Raw genomic sequence first — 16,052 nt, forward strand, 5'->3', positions numbered from 1 at the left:
TGATATTAATGTACCTTTTCCCAGAATTTTCACTGAAGGCTTATATTTAAGCAGTTTTATTTTGATCACTAGTTTGCCCCTATATAACAATTCCAAACTGTAACTCCAAATCGAAGGTGTTCATATACTAGATCACTTATATCTTTCCTAATTTTTTGTTTGTTTGTTTGTTTGTTTGTTTTGGTTTTGGTTTTTTCGAGACAGGGTTTCTCTGTGTAGCTTTGGAGCCTGTCCTGGATCTCACTGTGTAGACCAGGCTACACTGGAACTCACAAAGATTCGCCTGGCTCTGCCTCCTGAGTGCTGAGATTAAAGGGGTGTGCCACCACCGCCCGGCTCCTAATTGTTTCATATTTGTCTAGTTTATGATTGATGAGCTCCAGTCTGAACTCAAGTTACATGCTTAGGGTCTCTGAGGAGTAACATCTATAAGCATGGATCATATGTGATGAGAATGGTTTGTTTTTTTGTTTTTGTTTTTGGCTTTTCGAGACAGGGTTTCTCTGTGTGTAGCTTTGCGCCTTTCCTGGAACTCACTTGGTAGTCCAGGCTGGCCTTGAACTCACAGAGATCCGCCTGGCTCTGCCTCCCAGTGCTGGGATTAAAGGCCTGTGCCACCACCGCCGCGAGAATGGTTTGTTATCATTGCGTTTTCATTTGCAGTGCTGGAGATTAAACTCTCAACCTTGCACATGCTAAGTAACTGCTCTACCACTTAAGATGTACCCTAGCCCTTGGCAGTTCACATAACCCCAAAAACCTCCTTCCTGATCACCCTTTAGATTGCCATTATGGACCATCACTGTGGGATAACAACACTTCACCTAGAAATACCACATGCTCTAAGAACACTGAAAATGATTAAAATAAATCATCAAATTCTTCACTAGTGGACTGGGATCACGAGAAGGTAAGGAACATCTTGTTTGGCATGTCAATATCATATGCAGGGTTCACTGCTGGGTAAGACCACAGATGACTTTTCTCCCTGAGTGTGCTACACAGTACCATTTGTGGAATATACAAGGGTAACAGTTATACTTTTTTTAGTCTTTTCTTTCTTTCTTTTTTTATTTATATTATTCTTCCTTTGGTTTGATTGAGACAGAGTGCCACATTATAGTTCAGACTGTCCTAAAATTTACTATATAGCCAGGACTAGCTTTGAACTCATGGTGATCCCCAGCCTCATTTTTCCCAAGTGCTGGAATTACAGGTGTAAACTGCTGTAGTATAGTGATTTCCTCTAGCTGACATATTAAGCAAGAAGGCACTTGAAACTCAGAAAGTAAACAGCTTACAAGTTTCAAGAAGTTGCTGGAACTAACAGGATCCACAGGGCCCCTCCTCAAGGTTATGGAAGCAGTAAATTGCTGGAGTGATGGAGCAGCTCTGTTAGCCAAGCTGCCTGGAGGAGACTCTGACCTCTGGGGCTGCTGGCTAGTCTCGCAGAGAGCTCCAGGGATGCAGCTTTCACAAGACATTGTCCATGCTGGGATGGGCTTTTCGGGGATGTGGCTGCCTTTGAGTCACCCCTGCAAATGCAGAACCACTCACCCACACTCCTGTAAGCAATCTGGACTTTGCTGTAATCAGTGCTTTGGTTCATCGCCAGTCCCCTATCTTCGGTGAATAGATGTTTATTTATTTCTCCCAAGGAGAAAGTCTCACACAACAGCAAGCCTCCACACCAAGTTCATCTGCGTATTTGCTGGTGCTTAGCTTAGATCCTTCTGCCTAGTCCATGCCAGCAAGCACTCTAACCCTGCGCTGCATCCCAGCCCTATTTACTCCCCCTACACACACACACTGGAGCTGAGGACCTAACCCAGGGCCTTGCGCTTGCTAGGCAAGCAGTCTACCACTGAGCTAAATCCCCAACCCCAGTCCTATTTACTTATTTAATTATTTGTGGTTTTTGTAGGGGCTTTGTTGAGAAACTTGAGAAGTATTAAATATTCTTGTTTGCTATTTTATATAAACCACACTAAAACGTGTTTCCATAAATAAAAGTCAGGCGCATCAGTCACTGGGGATTGTGACTAAATTGGCATGGTCAAGAACAGTACAGGTTGTTGCTTCTTTATGTTTTTTAATAATATATTTGTATTGATTATTTGGAAATTTCACATAATGTACCCTGATCACATTTTCTTCCCAGTTCTCCCAGGTCCATTCCCCACCCTTGTGACCTCCCCCAAAACAAAAGGAGAAAAAGAAAAAAAATATACCAAATCCAATTTGTGTTGCCCATATACTCACTGGAGCATGGTCAAACTCCCAGTGGGCAGCTCCTTAAAGAAAACTGAGTCTTTCCCCACCCACCCCCACCAGAATCCATCAACTGTGAAAAGCTTCAGCATCCCTATCACAAATTTTAAGAATTCTTTTCAATGGCTTCCTGGCTAGACTCTTTGTTTTGGGGGGTGGGGGAGGGGGTGGGGGAGAGAGGTTGTCACGGAGGCCTCTGTGTCTTCCTTCTCAACTGTGAGTCATGGATACCACTGCAAAAGAAGCTTCCTTGACCTTCAGAGTCAATGGCAGCACAGACCACGGACTTCCACATGCTTCCTTATTTTTTTAAAAATAACTTATTTATTTTATGTACATTGGTGTTTCAGCACCCTAGAACTGGTGTTACAGACAGTTGTGAGCTGCCGTGTGAGTGCTGAGAATTGAACCTGGGTCCTCTGGAAGAACAGTCAGTGCACTTAACCAATGAGCCATCTCTCCATCCCCATGCTTCCTTATTTTTAACTACTCCCTGTAACAGGATAGTGAACACAAGTTGAAACACAAGCTTGACTTGCTTAGTTCTGAGACAAGAGACCTAAGCATAGTCTTTAAACATATTCATGTTACTGTAATGTAAATATAAGTATAAACCCAATGTTCAACAGGTCTGGAGGCAGCATTCCCCACTGCTGTACAAAGCTGTAAAGTCATTTCTTTAGAAAGAAACAGTAATCGTGTGAAGGCAATACAGACTCCATCTTAGGGGAGGGCCGCCATCTTAGACCACCTGCTGTACTCAGTTCCAGGAAGGACCTCAGGAATGTGCCATGACAACTTGAACAGATACAGGGCAGTATGCCTGTGGACATTCTGTCTGCAGTTTATGGCCCTTGAAGCTATCTAGATAATCCTGCTGAGCAGTCCAGAAAATCCTGTTCAGTGGGTTGTGGTTTCCCGCCAAAAGTACAATCCAATAGTTTCAAATGTGGCTTTACATTTAAAGTGTAACTAAACAAAAGTCTAGACTATTGTTTCAAAAAAGAATAGTTTCAAAAAATAGTTTCTGTGTGTAGCTTTGGAGCCTGTCCTGGAACTCACTCTGTAGACCAGGCTGGTCTCGAACTCACAGAGATCTGCCTGCCACTGCCTCCCGAGTACTGGGATTAAAGGCGTGTGACAGCACCACCTGGCTGGAGTTGTGGTTTTTAAAAAGGATCATACTACCTATGGGAGGCCTGTCCCTTTCTGAACAGAAACAGAGGAGGAGTGTATGGGGGAGGGGAAATGGAGGGAGGAGGGAGGAGAGGAGGGAAAGGAAACTGCAGTCAGGATGTAAAATAAATAATAAATTTTAAAAAGGATCCTATTTACTTCACTATAAGCCAGTTTTACTGCTAAACCAAAAGCATTCTGTTGGCCATTCACGATCTGAACTCTGGTGTGTGGACTAAACTTTAGTGTGCATTGAAAGCCATCTGACATTTCTGAGTTACACTAAACAGTAACTGTCCTATTTACTCATTAAGATATCTGTCGTTTCCTCTTCCTCCCTTCTTCCCAATGCTATTGAAGATGACTTTTCTCACAAGGATGCCCTTTTGAGGATTCTCCAGGTCCTCCATCAGAGAGCCCCCTCCCTAGTGGTACTGTATTCTTGTTAGCACGGGTATGAGGGAACCCAGCAGCAGCCTGACCTATCTTCACTCAGACCACAGAGATGTCATCAAGGCTCTTCTTGTACCTCCTGTAATCCCAGTACTGGGAAGGCTAGACAGGAGAATCAGAAAGATTTTGTTTGGCTTTCTCTGTAGTCTAGCTACTGGCCACTGTATCAAACAACACTCACTATGTAGCCCAGGCTGACCTAACAATTTGCATTTACAGGAGGATAATTTTTAAGTAAGATAATTTTTTGCGCAATATGTTTACTGTGAGTCTGACTCTTAGGTAAGATAAATAAAATTTCACTCCAAAATATGTAATTATTTACTTTTTCAATTTTTATTACCTTTTTAAAAATTTTATTTGATTTTATTTTTTAAATTGCACTCATGATATTGATTAATTACACTCATGATATTAATTACATTTGTGGTATTCATTGATTACATTCACAGTATTTATTCAATAATTGTATTTATGATATTCATTAAAAAAAAAAAAAAAGCTTCTGTTTGTTCCACAACCAAGATACTGACAGTGTGCATGTGAAAACACGAGTGGGGGCGGGGTGGAGGGGGAGTGGCGTGGGCTTTTGAAACCTCAAAGTCCACTCCCAGTGACACACCTTCTCCAACAATGCCACACCTCCTAATTCTTCTGCAAACTGTTGCACCAATGGAGGACCAAGTATTTAAATATATGGGCCAATGGGGATCATTCTCATTTAAACAACCACACTATGCCACTCATTTTAGTTCTCTACTTTGATGACTTGGCTAATATATCTAGCCATCATTACAATCAGTCTACTTTTGCAGTGTAGAGTGTGTTAAGTAGAAGCTCAAAGACTGAACTTTGAGTGATCAGCTTCAGGGTCAAGATTTAGAGACATAACTATCAGCCTCAAATTCTCTATCATTCTAGAAGGTTTTTTTTTTTTTTTTTTTTTTTTTTTTTTTTCTCCTGGTTTTTCGAGACAGGGTTTCACTGTGTAGCTTTGAGCCTTTCCTAGAACTTGCTTTTGAGACCAGGCTGGCCTCGAACTCACAGAGATCCGCCTGCCTCTGCCTCCCGAATGCTGGGATTAAAGGCGTGCGCCACCACCGCCGGCTCATTCCAGAAGATTTTATGGAGAGAATTTCACAGAATTCTCCTTTCTTCCTGCTCATTATTAGTTGCTCTCATAATATCTGTATGTTGAGTCCAGAGTCCCAGTTAATTCAGAATGTGACCACATTTGGAGATAGGGTCTTTAGAGAGGTAATTAAGTTAAAACGAAGTAACTAGCATGGGCCCTTGTCTAGTACAAGTCATATTCTCATTAGAAGAAGAAATATGGTCTAGGGTAGAGGTAAGGCGTAGCCACATGGAGATGGCATCTGCAAGCCCAGAAAAGAGGCTTGGAATAGATCTGCTCCATGAATATTTTCACAGTGTACTAAAGATCTGTGAGAAAATGTTTCCTCTTGTTTAGGCCACCTGGAATGTGCTATTATTTTACCGCAACTGCCCTTGTTTGGGTATGGTTTGTGTGTGTCACCCAAAGGGTGATATACACAGTAGACGGAAGTTCCTAGTATAGTAGGATAGTAGGGTAGAGGTGAGGAAACCTTACAGGGTGGGTTCCGGTGATGGGGCTACGATCATGTGGAAGCCAGAGGACACCTTTTGCAACTGGTTCTCTCCTTTCACAATACGGGTCTAGGGGATCGAACTCAGGTTCATCAAGCTTAGTAGCAAGTGCATTTCCGGGTTTAGCCATCTCGCTAGCCGGGCCTCGGCTTTTATTTTGTAAAACTATCTTGTAATGGAGGGTACACAGCTAAAACACTGTCAGGTCCAAAACGGAAAACACAATTGTAGTGAAAAATTACATTGCATATCTGACATTGTGGAACGTAGCATACAAACTACATGTTAATTATACATCACGACGCCATTTGTTATCATTGTGTTGCCATTGTTCTGCTGGCGCTGTAGCTAGCGTGGGGAAATGGAACCAAGGAACAATCACACGCCTAGAACCTCGCCGAGGTAGATACGAGTCACCATGACAACAGCGCGCTCAGACATTTTTCTGACCACGCCGCGCTCGGAAGCCCAAGGCCTGGGCTGCGTGTTGCGTCATCACTGCGCGCTCGGTGGCTTGCTCCGCGCTGGCTTGGAAGGTCCCGGCCGGGCTACCGTCGCCTCCCGCCAGGAATTATTTTGTTCTTTTCCACCTTTGTTACAACGCGGAGCTTGTGAGGCTGTAAGTGCGGGCGGGCGGGCGGCCGGGCAGGCGGGCGGCCGGGCTCCCCTCGGCGGCGGCGGCGGCGGCGGCGCGCCGGCCTGTGGGCTTCCTCCTAGCCGGGGCCTCGCCGCGTCTACTTCCGGGCGCAGCGCCGCTCCCCGCTCGGCCCTTTGTGTCCCCGCGGCGGAGGCGCGGGCCTGGCGGGCTGTGAGGAGGCGGCGAGCGCTGGGTTCGGGCGACGCGGCGGGAAGGCGGGCGCGCGCCTCTGCGGCCCGGGTGAGGACCGCGAGGGTCGGGGCGACGACGCGGGGGCGCGACGGGCATTCGGCGGGGACGCCGGTCCGCCGCCTCCGTATGGCCTAACAAAGCGCAGCCGGAACCGGGCCCCGGCATCTGTGCGGTCCCCCTTTCTCTCGGAGCCAAGTGTGGTGGCTTTGTGTGGTTTCTTGTTTTCACCGCCTCATTCCTCCCCCCCCCCCCCTTTTTTTTGTTCCCTCCCTGCAGCTAGTTCATTGAAAGCTGCCAGCCCCCTCAGGGAGGTGGTTTCTATCAATATGAATCTTTTCAACTTGGACCGTTTTCGCTTTGAGAAAAGGAATAAGATTGAGGAAGCTCCCGAAGCATCCCCTCAGCCCTCCCAGCCTGGTCCTTCATCACCAATTTCTCTTAGTGCTGAAGAGGAGAATGCTGAAGGGGAAGTTAGCAGGGCAAACACGCCAGACTCAGATGTAACTGAAAAAACAGGTGAGTTACCATGTTGCAAACTGATACAGCATCCAGAGGTGACAGGCAAGAGGAATTCGTAATATGACACAGGTTGATACGTTGTCTCTGATTTTTTGCCCTTTGAAGTACAGCCAGCCTTGGTACTGCCATAGACACCGACACCTGCCAACCGAGCATATACCTCCATTGTTGTATCATCACTTGTAGGAGTTCTTGGAATACAGCGTAGTGATGGACGCGGAAAGCCTAGGGTTAGGTCAGGATGGCTACTCAGAGAGCAATGGAGTCAGTCCTGTCGTGTGGTCGACCTTGAGGCTGTTAATTTGATTACAGGTTTTCATTCATTCTAATATTCTTTTAGATTGTTTTTTTTTCCCCTGCCTTTTTTTGTTTGAGACAGGATCTGATTGTGTAGCTTTGAGCTGCTGTGAAACTCACGATGTAGACTGGGTGGCTTTGAACTTGTGATCCTCCCGCCTCTGCCTCCCGAGTGCTGGGATCACAGCCACGTGTCACCACATCTGGCATCTTTTCCTGGCTTTTTGAAACTGGGTTCTTGCTGTGCATTCCAGTGCTGCTTGCTACTCATTCTGTAGACCTATATGGCAGTGAACTTAAAGCAGTACCCATGCCTCACCCCCTCCAGTGCTGGGATTGCAGCCATGGTTACAAGGTTGACCCACCTCTGATGACCTCTCTGAACTAGAGCATCAGATGCTTAAAGATAATGTCTATGTCCAACTAAAGATTAAGTACTGCTTCCAACTGACTTCTTGGAACTATCTAGAATTCACTTGAGTAGTATTTGTTACTACTCTTGGTGAATAACCATTTTAAGCCAATTGTCGCAGATGGTTGTGGACAAGCAACTGAGGAGAGTAAGTCCAAAATGAAGATTTTTGGAACAAAGATATAACTCACATAGCATGTTGTGGAGGTCAGAGGACAATTTGAGAAGTTGGTTTTCTCTGCATCGTGGTTCTCTGGGTGGAACTCAGGTTGCCAGGTTTATAGGGCAAGCACTTTTATTTGCCGACCCAGCTCACTTGGCATCAAAATATTCTGGACAGGGTTTCTCTGTGTAGCAGCTTTGCGCCTTTCCTGGAACTCACTCTGTAGCCCAGGCTGGCCCCAACTCACAGAGATCTGCCTGCCTCTACCTCCCGAGTGCTGGGATTAAAGGCGTGCGTCACCACCGCCCAGCGGCATCTGAACACTAGTTTTTTAGGTATAGTGGTGAATGCTTCTCATTATGTCACTTAATCCTATAAGGTAAATAGTCACATTTTTGGAAAGGAGACTCATGGAGGTTAAGAGACTTAGTAGAATCTATTACAAATTCAGACATTCTTGTTTCTGAGAATAAACCACTAATCATACTAGACAGTTCCTTCCTTGCTTCCCTCCTTCCCTTCTTTTTTGTGTTTTTGGTTTTTCGAGACAGGGTTTCTCTGTGTAGCTTTGCGCCTTCCTGGAACTCACTTGGTAGCCCAGGCTGGCCTCGAACTCACAGAGATCCACCTGGCTCTGCCTCCCGAGTGCTGGGATTAAAGGCGTGCGCCACCACCCGCCCGGCTCTTTTTTGTGTTTTTTGAGATAGACCTCTCTGTGTAGCCCTGGCTGTTCTTGGAACATGCTCTGTAGACCATGCTGTCCTGGAACTCAGAGATCTGCCTGCTTCTGCCTCCCAAGGCAAGTGCCACCATCACCTGGTTATATTAGTTTCTTATGAATGTGATGGTAATGTTAGGAGCTTTAGTTTCTGTTTCAAAAACTTACTTCTAATGGCAAACAGTATTTCAAAAGGTTTTAAATTAGTGTGGCCACAAAGATTGAGAGCATTTATTTTCGCCCATTGTACTGGATAGTTTTATGTCAACTAGACACAAGCTAAAGTCATGTGAGAGGAAAGAACCTCAGTTAAGAAAATGCTGTAGACCAGGCTGTAGGCAAGATTTTTTTTTTTAATTTAGTGATTAATGGAGGAAAGCCCAGCCATTGTGTGAACTGATAGGGCTGATAGTCCTAAATTCTATAAGAAAGCAGGTTGACCTGGGCAGTGGTGGCACACGCCCTTAATCCCAGCACTTGGGAGGCAGAGGCAGGCGGATCTCTGAGTTCCCAGACAGCTTGTCTACAGAGCTAGTTCCAGGACAGCTAGGGCTGTTACACAGAGAAACCCTGTCCTGAAAAACTAAAAAAAAAAAAGAAAGCAGGTGAGCAAGCCATGAGGAGCAACCCAGTAAGCAGCACCCTTCCATGGCTCCTGCAGCAACTCCTACCTCCAGTTCCCTGCCCTGTTGGAGTTCTTGTCCTGGCTTCCTTTATAAAGGAACAGCTATGTGGAGATATAAGCCAAATAAACCCTGTCCTCCCCAACTTGCTTTTTGGTCATGGTCTTTCATCACAGCAATCAAACCCTAAGTAAGACATCCCTGTATCTTTTTATCTTTTTATTTGCTACTCTTACCAGAATGTAACATTGGCTGGTTATTTACAGTTATCCTTAAAATAACCTTTTATTTTATTTTATTTTATTTTATTTTATTTTTTTTAGACAGGGTCTTACGAAGCCCAGGTTGGCCTTGAATTGATAGGTAGTGGAACCTGGCCTTTCACTGCTTCAGCCTCCCATGTGCTGGGATTACAAATGTGCTGGGCAACACTCCTAGTAAGCAGGATAACGTTTTTAAAAGACTTTGATGTAATTGAAACTTGATAGATTAAGAGTCAGATTTCCAAAGGCTTTGATTAACTGGAAAGATTTTAAGCATAGAACTGACATTTTTGTTCACTATTTTATATTTTGAATTGCATGAAAATGTTGTATGTACATATGTAGTTAATGTCTGGTATCCTGGTAGTTTTCCAGTAGTTATTACCCCCCCCCCCTTTTTTTTCTTTTTTTTTTTAAAGATTTATTTACTTATTATGTATACAGTGTTCTGTCTGCATGTATGCCTGCCCACCAGAAGAGGGCGCCAGATCTCATTACGGATGGTTGTTGAGCCACCATGTGGTTGCTGGGAATTGAACTCCGGTCCTCTGGAAGAACAGCCAGTGCTCTTAACCTCTGAGTCATCTCTCCAGCCCCTTTTTTTGGTTTTTCTAGACAGAGTTTCTCTGTGTAGCCCTGACTGTCCTGGAGCCCAGAGATCCCACTGACTCTGCCTCCCCAGTGCTGGGATTAAAGGCCTGCACAACCACACCCCGCTGATAATACTCAATTTTTTAAGATAGCCCAGGCTGGCTTTGCACTTGTTATTGAGACAGGTTTAAGACAGGCCTTGGGCTGGCCTGAAACTCACTGTGTAGACCAAGCTGGCCTCACAGGTCATACATAGATCTGCCTGCCTCTACTGGGATTAAAGGTGTGTGCTATCCCATCCTGCTGTTTATTATTTATTTTTGGGACAGCATCTTTTGTGTAGCTGAGGCTGAGCTTGTACATGTAGTGTTCCTGCCTCTGACATACATGCTTCCTGGTTTCTCAGAGCAGAGCTATGGGCTCCCACACCAAGCTTCAGGTTTCAGGCTTCATTGGGTTGAGAAAGAATTGGATGTATAGGTAGATCATTTTGTGTGCATAGAAGCCTCCTCTTCATTTTAATTCAGTAGGCATTGGGTGAGACTTTTTAAGTCTCATCTCTGAAAGTAAAAACACTTTGTAAACCAGATTTCAGTGCGATGTTTTATTTATCAGTGCTGCTAATATGTATGTATCTTGTTCTTTTTTTTTTTTCAAACTTAAAAAAAACTATTGTTGGGGGCTGTATGAGCATGTGTTTGGATGTCAGAGTACAGTTTGCTGGGGTTGGCTCTCTTCTTCCATGTGGGTCCTGAGATTTAAATTTGCTTCTTCATCTGCTAAGCTATCTCACCACCCTCTTTAAAAGGGTTTGTTTTTATTTTTTATGTTTTGCCTGCATATATGTATGTGCATCATGGGTATGCCTAATGTCTACAGAAGCCAGAAGAGGGCATTGGATCATCTGGAGCTGGAGTTTATGTGCATATTAGCCTCATGTGGGGGGTGGGAACTGAAAAAACAGTAAGTCCTTTTAACCTCTCAGCTATTTCCCCATTTCCCTCCTTTTTTAATATATGAAAAATTTAATTGCTTCTTCCAGGGCTGAGGATGAAGCTCACTGTTAGCATACTTGCCTAGCATGCATGGGCTTTGGTCCCCAGCACTGTCAAAAATGAAGCAAAACAAAAGGATTGGGTTGAATTGCCTTTTTTAATCAGAATGTGGTTTTGCTTAACTTTTTTTAAAGAATCATTATCATCATCATCATCTGTGTCTGTGTGTGTGTGTGTGTGTGTGTGTGTGTGTGTGTGTGAGAGAGAGAGAGAGAGAGAGAGAGAGAGAGAGAGATGTGCGTGTGAGAGAGAGAGCGAGTTAGCAGGTACGTGCAGAGGCCAGAGGTATCAGATCCCCCAAGAACTAGAATGGTAGGTGCTTGTGAGCTGCCTGATATACTTGCTGAGACTTGAACTTGGATCTTCTTGGAGAACAGTGTGTGCTTTTAACCATTGATCTATCTCTGTAGCTCCAATCTTATTGATTTTTTTTTTTTCTTATCCTTTGTTTTTGTTTGAGACAGGATCTATATATAGTCCTGGCTGCCCTGGAATTGTAGACCAGGCTGGCCTTGAGTTCAAGTTAAGAATGACCTTGAATTTCTCAATCATCCTGCCTACACCTCCCAAGTGCTGGGATTATAGACCTTTTAACATTCCTTATCTTTTTTCTAAACATTTATATATTTATTTACTTATTTGTGTGTATAGGCATGTTTTCTTCCTCTCTCCCTTCCCCCCTCCACCTCTTTCTTCTGTCCCTTCCTCCCCATGGCCTTATGTTTGATACACAAGCACTTAACACTGAGCTACATAGATGGCCTCATAAGCATTCTTTAGCATTCTTAGCTTTTGGATTTGAAGGTGTTCAGTTAATTAGTAGGTCTTGATTGATTTATTTAATTTATTATGCAGAATGAACCCAGAACTTTAGAAATGCTAGGCAAATGCTCTGCCAAAGGCATGTGCCACTACACCCGAACGTCTTTACTGTTTTTTAGAAGTATAATTTAATTTAAGTACTGCCAGGTGGTGGTGGTATGTGCCTTTGATTTCAGTACTCAGAAGGCAGGGGCAGGTGGATCTCTGTGAGTTTGAGGCCAGCCTGGTGTACAGATCAAGTTCCAGGATAGCCAAGGCTACACAGAGAAACCTTGTCTCAAAAAACTACAGTAACAAAAAGTATAGTTTAGTGTTCACGACACATTTGGTCTAGTGCATTTGCATAATTTTGCAAACAATCTGTAGAAGTTTTCTCATCTTGAAACACTGGTAACTGCTCCCTGAAAACTACCCTCTACTCTCTTCTCTCTTAATTTTATTACACTGTGTACCTCATTAGAGTCATACATTGCTGGTCTTTTTGACTAGTTCATTTGATTAGCATAATGTCCTTATGGTTCATCCAAGTTATAGTATGTATCAGAATTTCATTTTTTAAATGATTTATTTTATGTGTATGGGTGCTTTGCTGGGATGTATGTCTGCACCATGTGCATGCTGTGACTGAGTAAGCCAGAAGAGGGCGTCATATAACATGGAACTGGAGTTAACAGACCGTTGTGAGCTGCAGGGTGGGTACTGGGACTCTAACTCTGATCCTTTGGAAGAGCATCCAGTGGTCTCAATTGCTGAGCCATCTCTCCAGCCCCAGAATTTCCTAGTTTTTATTGGCAAAATCATATTTCATTCTTTTTACATCTGTCAGTGGATAACTGGGTTGGTTTTCAAATTGTGACTCATGATGCTCTGAACATGGATATGTGCATATCTATTTCTTTGGTGTCTCTGCTTTCATTGCTTTTTGAAGAACTGCTCTACTATACCACAATGGCTATACCACTTAACATTCCTACAACCAGTACATGGATTCCAGTTTTTTCACTTCTATTTTTTTTTTAATTATAAAATTTTACTCAGTGTGTGTGTGTGTGTGTGTGTGTGTGTGTGTGTGTGTATATGTGTATGTGTATGTATGTGCATGCACACTAGGAATTGAATCCAGAGTTTATGTGGGTTGATTGTATACAGTACTACTGAGCTGCAACCTGAGTTATTTTCAATTCTGTTGCAGTTTGTTTGGGGGAAGAAAAATGATTTTAAGTTTTGTTTTTGGGAGCTTTGTAGTTTAGGCCGGGCTCATTACAATCTTCTTACCTCTGCCTTCTGCGTGTTGGAATTACAGGTGTGAGTCACAATATCTTGCTGATTTTGTATTTTTGATAATAGCCAACCTTCAGAGTATGAATTGGTATACATTGATTTTTAACTTTAAATCTCATCTCATCCTCAGCTCAGTATTTACCAGTTAGCAGCCACTTAATGTATTATTCTCATTTCTAAGGTCTTAGATGTTTGATTCTGAGGTCAATAGTCTGTTTTTCTAATCTATCAGTTCACTAGTTTATTTCAGTTCTTCTAATGTTTACACATACATATGTGTTTCTTTCTCTCTCTTTGACTTGAAAGTTGTTAAAAAGTGATTTCTATGGATTTTTTCTAGTTAAAATTTCCAAGTGTCTGAAATTGTGTTTGCATTTTAAAAATACTTGCTACAATTTAATTGTAGTTGATAAAACTGTATAAGTGGGGTTTGCTATAATATTTTCATATATGAATATATCATGTATTAATTGTGTCAGTCCACCAACCTTATTGAAATTCTCTTTAAGCCTTAAGATGTAATTAATTTGTACCAAGGCTGTAGGAGCTTGAGGAGAAGAAAATATTTAATTTTATGTCAACTAATTTGTACTACTTATTTTTTTACTTTTAACTTTAGAAAACCAAAACCTGAATATAATTTACAGCTGGTAAAATATTCACCAGCTATTTTCTTTCACAACACAGCAGTTAACATTAACATTGCTGTGTGGTTTATGGACAGAGGATGAAGATTAGATGTAGGTTACTCACTGCTTTGGAGTGAGGAGATCTAACACAAGGACGGACCTAGCAGTCTTTTTTTGTTTTTGGTTTTTGGTTTTTTTTGAGACAGGGTTTCTCCCTGTTGTTTTGATGCCTGTCCTGGATCTCGCTTTGGAGACCAGGCTAGCCTTGAACTCACAGATCTGCCTGGCTCTGCCTCCCGAGTGCTGGGATTAAAGGCATGCGCCACCACTGCCTGGCCATTAAGAAATAATTTTGTTTTTATATTTTATGTGCATTGGTGTTTTGCCATGGGTGTTGGGTCCCCTGGAACTGGAATTACAGACAGTTGAGAGCTGTCATTGTGGGTTCTGGGAATTGAACCTGGGTCCTCCGGAAGGACAGTCAGTGCTGTTAACTGCTGAGCCATCTCTCTAGCCCTATTTATTTATTTTGGTTTTTCGAGACAGGATTTCTCTGTGTAGATTTGTACCTTTCCTGGAACTCACTCTGTAGCCCAGGCTGTCCTCGAACTCACAGAGATCCGAATGCCTCTGCCTCCCACGTGCTGGGATTAAAGGCGTGCGCCACCACCATCCGGCCGACCCAGCATTCCTAACAGTGGAATTTTATGTACTCTGCTAAATAAAACAATGTACTCAAAACTGTTTGTCATTCTTTTTGTTTGCACTCACAGTGTGCACAACAGCACAGCAAGATGGCATATTTGATTTCAAGTCACAGTTTCATCCTCTTCTGACTTTTTCCCCCCTATTTTATGTACTAGGGATACAAAAGTTCAAGGGCTGAAGTGATGGCTCAGTGGTTTAGAGCATGTTACTCTCGGAGAGAACCTGGGTTCCGAGTACCTGAATGATAACCAGTTCCAAGGGATATTGTATACCCTCTTCTGGCCTCTTCGAGCACCAGATATACGCTATACATATGTACATACAGGCAAACACTCATACACATTAAAAATAAGAATGTCCAGGCCCATATGCATCCACTAAGCATTTTCTTTTCCATCCACAACACACACAAAAAAGAAAAAGAAAACCATTTTTTTAAATAATTAAAAATGATTGTATGTATATGGGTGTTTTGCCTATATGTGTGCCTTTGCACCACATGTGTGCCTGTGCTGTGGAGCCCAGAAGCAGAAATTGGATCCCCTTCAGTTGGAGTTGCAGTAGTGAGATGCTGGGAATTGAACCTTGGGCTGTAGTAGTATTTGCTCCTCCCATGACTTTGGGCTATACAGGCCGAAGTAGGCGGTACTTGCCGTTTGTATGTGACCTCTTAAAAGGAAAGGGAGAGAGGGTGGGTCCTGAGGCCCCTTCCCTTTTTCCTGCGGACTGCCAGGTGAATTCGATCCCGGCCAGATCAGAGGACAAATTCAGCTGTCTACTTAGTTCTGTATTCCTGAGTGTATTTCCTCAATTTATGTCCTAATAAATTCCCTAATACTCTATAAGCAGACTCCTGTGGATTTCTTGAATTACTTGGCCCTCTGTCAAGAGTAGCCAGTGCTTGTAACTGCTGAGCTGTCTTTACTTCCCCATAAGCCTTTATTTGACTATGTTTTTATTTTTCTTTGTAGATAGGGTCTTGCTATGTAGTTCTGGAACTCACTATGTAGACCAGGTAGGCCTCAAACTCAGAGATCCCCCCTGTTGCTACCTTGAGTGCTGGTATGAAAGGCCTTCACCATTACACCCAGCTTCAGAAGCCTTTTTTTTTTTTTTTTTTTTTTTGGTTTTTCGAGGCAGGGTTTCTCTGTAGCTTTGCGCCTTTCCTGGAACTCACTTGGTAGTCCAGGCTGGCCTCGAACTCACAGAGATCCGCCTGGCTCTGCCTCCCGAGTGCTGGGATTAAAGGCGTGCGCCACCACCGCCCGGCTTAGAAGCCATTTTTTAATGAGAAAAACAAGAGAAACTGGAACAGATTCAAGTTTCTCCATTAAAAACTTTAAAAAGCTGGGGTTATGGCTCAGGTTAGAAGTAGGAGGATCAGAGTTCAGGTCATTCTCAGTCACCTTGGGTTACATGAGGCATATTGTACATCTTGTACATTTGTATGCCAAGGGGTCCAAGACAACAGAGCTCTCCAGGGACAGCGCTTCAAAGCATATAGCTCCTTTGTCCCCTCATGTAGATTTGCTACCTCAAAGGAGCTCCGTTCTCCATTTTATTAATTCATAAGGGGTTTTCAAACTATGGATTACAAATATTTTTGTCATAAA

At 43.2% G+C, this 16,052-nt stretch overlaps 1 protein-coding gene across 3 annotated transcripts in view; it reads left to right on the forward strand.

Moving 5' to 3' along the window:
* Window positions 1–6,026: 6,026 nt before the first annotated feature.
* The window catches only part of Smarcad1 (SWI/SNF-related, matrix-associated actin-dependent regulator of chromatin, subfamily a, containing DEAD/H box 1), a 72,588-nt gene continuing 62,562 nt past the window's right edge, over window positions 6,027–16,052 (forward strand). The window contains exons 1-2 of one of the 3 annotated variants that reach the window (XM_059257904.1): window positions 6,027–6,148; window positions 6,635–6,874. In XM_059257904.1, coding sequence (XP_059113887.1) covers window positions 6,685–6,874 — 190 coding nt within the window. In that variant the 5' untranslated portion in view covers window positions 6,027–6,148; window positions 6,635–6,684. Of the gene's footprint in view, window positions 6,149–6,374; window positions 6,875–7,074; window positions 7,190–16,052 lie in introns of those variants that run through there. The other 2 variants (XM_059257905.1, XM_059257906.1) reach the window with 2 other exon arrangements.

Source organism: Peromyscus eremicus, chromosome 3 (genome assembly GCF_949786415.1).
Source record: "Peromyscus eremicus chromosome 3, PerEre_H2_v1, whole genome shotgun sequence".
Classification (NCBI taxonomy): Eukaryota; Metazoa; Chordata; class Mammalia; order Rodentia; family Cricetidae; genus Peromyscus; species Peromyscus eremicus.